Below are 3,882 nucleotides of genomic sequence, written 5' to 3' on the forward strand. Positions count from 1 at the left end.
TTAGATAACCTAGGGCAGAGGTCTCCAACCGCCGGTCCGCGGACCAGGACCGGGCCGTTGGGGTTTTTCAGCCGGTCTGCGGCGCCGCTGACAGCTAGCTCCGCGGCCCTGCGCCTGGTCAGAGCTCGCGTGGAGGCTGCCTCTCTCCTCCTCCCATATTTCGCCCCCCTCCCAGCCTCCTGGCCGCATTCACCTTCCTCCGCCACCTCCAGCATCCAGCTCTTTCTCCGCTTCTCGCTTCTCTACAAAATGACAGCCGAGCGGCGGCCCGGAGGCTGGGAGGGGGGCGGAGCACTTTGAATCCTGGCAGAAGCTGCTGCCCGAGTGCTCTTGGCCGGCAGGATTCAAAGTGCTGGGGTGGGGGGTGTCCCAGCGGGAGGCGAAGCACTGGGGTGGGGGGGCTGTCGGGACACCCCCCACCCCAGCACTTTGAATCCCGCCGGCCAAGAGCACTCGGGCAGCAGCTTCTGCCAGACACGGGCAATGAGCGGGACAGAAGGGCGGGGAGAATCAGGAGGCTCCTTTGGCGGCTGGGGGCTGCCTGGCTTTGTGATTTTGGCTGGGGGGGGAGCTAGGAAGGTCCTACTTCTCCCCCACCCCCACCCCCACCGGGCCATGGAAAACTGGTCTAGCTTAAAGCCGGTCCCTGGTGCAAAAAAGGTTGGGGACCTCTGACCTAGGGGTCAGACATGCACTCATCTCACCTTACTCGCCCTGGGCTAATGGGTTGGCGGAACGTTATGTTCGCGTGGCTAAGGAAGCATTATGCAGGTCAGGCCCAGGAGATGTACAACAGAATTTGGACCTGTTCTTGTTAACCCAGCACATTACCCCAAACTCTCACACGCACGGGAGTCCTGCTGAGTTACTAATGGGAAGGAAATTAAGGTCCCCACTAGATAGGTTACACCCAAGGTTTTGCACTAATGACCCAATATATGTAAACCCGGAAAGACAAATGTATTTGGGACAAAATGTATTTGTAAAAAAATTTGATGGAGGTGTAAACTGGATGAAAGGAATTATTGTTAAACAGACTGCTCCAAAAACATATTTGGTGAAACTGGAGGATGGTCAAATGTGGAAACGGCACATTGATCACATTCGGAAATGCATGGGAAACCCCCTAGAGCAAACCGCTGACAAAAACTCTCCCATTCCAGCAGACTGTAACTCGCAACCCGATTTACTAGACATTCAAATGGACTTATCGGGTCAGGGAGAATCCTCCAGCGACGCCGAACCATCGTCCTCCTCCGAAGCCATCGTCGTGCCGGCCAGGCCGAACCAACAGGCGGGAGCCCCAACGAGGCCCCAGCCGAGCCGGGGGAACAACAGCGAGCCAACCTCCACCGCCGATAGCGAGGACGCAACTGAACTGCACAGGTCGGAGCGAGCCTCGCGGCGACCCAACAGATTGGACGACTTCGTCACATGGCTTTCGTGATGGATGCATCCAACTAAGGAGGGAGGGGTGTTGTATCCTGTAATGGCTACCTTGTATCTCTGTAAATAGTTTGTTCCTTGCTAAAGCGCTGTCTGAGCTGGAAATCAGGAAGTCGCTCCTGATTGGCTCAGACGCGCTCTGCTCTTGCTTTGGCGGGAACCGCAAATGTATAAAAGAAGCGGTTTCTCCCAAGCAGAGCAGACGGTACTTGCTGAAAGTCACTTACCTATGCTGAGCTGAATAAAAGTACCGTTCTAAACAACCCTGCCTCTGGGTTTACATCAGTTATTTGTACTGTTGTTGTGTTTATTGTATATATTCTTGTAAATAAAATTTATAATTTTTTTAAAAAAAGGAATCCATCCGAGGGCATCCGCCTCTTCAGGGTTCCTCTCCGGACCCACAGGGACTCCTCACAAGACATCCGGCTGGCCCTCCGACGGAGCCCAGAGGCCCCGCCCGGCCACAGTCCCAACCGACCCCCGGGGACCCGCCGCCTCCTTTCCCCGCAAAGACCCAGAAGCACGCTGGGGGGGCGGTCGCCTGGCCCCCTTGGCAGACCCTCCGCCCGGACTCGCCAGAGGCGCCACCTAGCCCTCCGCCCCGCGACCTGGCCGCCGCCAGCGATGAGCCGATGAGCCGCCCCCTCGCACCCGGGCTCACCCCGGCCGTTGCCCCGCAGACAAACACACCCCGCGCCGTCTCCCCGCCGCGGCCCCCTCGCCCGCCGCCCGCCCGCCCCCCCCCCCCCGGCCACGAGGCAGCCCTGAGCCCGAGGTGGCGGCCCTCGTCCACCGCTTCCCTCAAGAGGCGCGTCGGGGCGACAGGGATGCCCGGCTCCGCTGGCTCGAGCGCGCCGCCTTTCCCGGCTCCGCCACGGGTTGCCGCCGGGGGAGACGCACGAAGCCATCCAGGCCGGGGAGGGCAAGGCGGGCTCCGCTCTGCTTTGGCTTCTTTCGGGAAGCAGGAAGGGTCCCGGGAGACCATCTAGTCCGACCCGCGCTCAAGAAGGAACCCCGTAGCAGGTGGGACGCGTGGCCGCCCCGTCTTCCCTTGACAGTCCCAGGTGGTGGAGCCTCTGGCGGGGAAGGGAGGAAGGAAGGGGGGCTTCCCCTGGGGCTCCCCCAGCAGGACCGGACGCTCGGGGGCCGGGCATTCGCTGCTGCAGGCCCCCACACCTTCCCTCGCCCGCCCCGGCCTCCCGAGAGCGGCGCGTCCCGAGAAGGAAGCCCGGTCCGCCTGCAGCCCGCTCCCCGCCCGGTCCTGGCCCCCTGGATCTGCTGGGGATCTTTGGGGAGCCCCCGCGGCCATGGAGGGGGGCTGCCTGGCATTCCAGGGCTTCCTCGGCGCCCTCCCCCCCAGGTCTGGCAATTGTGGGGACGGGGCTCAGTTTCGGGGAAAGGGCTCCAGCCTCCTGACCCAGCAGAACCACCGCCAGGTGAAGTAGTTTGGCTGAAACCTTCGGCAGGGGGGGGGGGGCAGGGAGGTCGGTCGGCTGTCTTTGTGCTTCTGGCTTCTACTCCATTGCCTGGTTTCCCCTCTCTCCGCCACCCTCCCCCTCTTGCTGCTTCTCTCGAACTTTGGCATCTCCGCCTCTCCTGAGAGATTCTGCCCTGTCACTCAGAGCCCCCTGCTTGTTGCCAGGCAACTCTGCCCCCCCTCCCTGGCCAGTTATCAGGACCTTCTCAGCTGCTTGTCGGTTCTTGAGGCTTGTGAGATGGGGGCTCCTTTGCCCACCGCATCTCCCACAACACCTGGCTGTCCTCCACCCTGGAGGAATAGACTAGCCCAGGGGTCGGCAAAGTGGGCTCTTCTCTGACTTGTGGACTGCAACTCCCAGAATTCCTGAACTAGCATGATTGAGTCTTCGGAGAGGGGCAGCGTACAAATCTAATAAATTATTATTATTATTATTATTATTATTATTATTATTATTATTATTATTATTATTATTATTAATTCTGGGAGTTGAAGTCCACAGGTCAGAGAAGAGCCCACTTTGCCTACCCCTGGGCTAGTCGAATAACAGCTGGAAGAGACCTTGGAGGTCCTCTTGCCCAAGCCCCTGCTCCAGGCAGGAGACCTTATTCCACCCCAGCCATCCCATGGCTGTCCAGGCTCTCCTTAAAGACCTCCAGGGATGCAGCACCCACAGCTACTGGAGGCAGGCAGTTCCACTGGCTGATTGTTCTCACTGCCTGAAAAAAAATCCTCAATTCCAGGTTGCTTCTCTCCTTGTTTAGTTTCCACCCATTGCTTCTTGTCCTACTGTCAGGTGCTTTGGAGAATAGCTTGACTCCCTCTTCTTTGTGGCAGCCCCTGAGATCCTGGAAGGCTGCTATCATGCCTCCCCTGGTGCTTTTCTGTGCTTGCTCCATTATAGAATCTGGCCTTTTCTTGGCCCTGGCCTTTGATTGCTTGGTGGCCATCTGGAA

At 59.1% G+C, this 3,882-nt stretch overlaps 1 protein-coding gene across 1 annotated transcript; it reads left to right on the forward strand.

The window, feature by feature from the left end:
- Nucleotides 1–1,201: 1,201 nt before the first annotated feature.
- Nucleotides 1,202–2,438, forward strand: LOC139167069 (WAS/WASL-interacting protein family member 1-like). The gene is made up of 2 exons (XM_070751497.1): nt 1,202–1,369; nt 1,854–2,438. The coding sequence occupies exons 1-2, from the start codon at nt 1,202–1,204 to the stop codon at nt 2,436–2,438; spliced, it is 753 nt and encodes a 250-aa protein (XP_070607598.1).
- The last annotated feature ends 1,444 nt before the right edge of the window (nt 2,439–3,882 follow it).

Source organism: Erythrolamprus reginae, chromosome 4, assembly GCF_031021105.1.
Source record: "Erythrolamprus reginae isolate rEryReg1 chromosome 4, rEryReg1.hap1, whole genome shotgun sequence".
Lineage (NCBI taxonomy): Eukaryota > Metazoa > Chordata > Lepidosauria > Squamata > Dipsadidae > Erythrolamprus > Erythrolamprus reginae.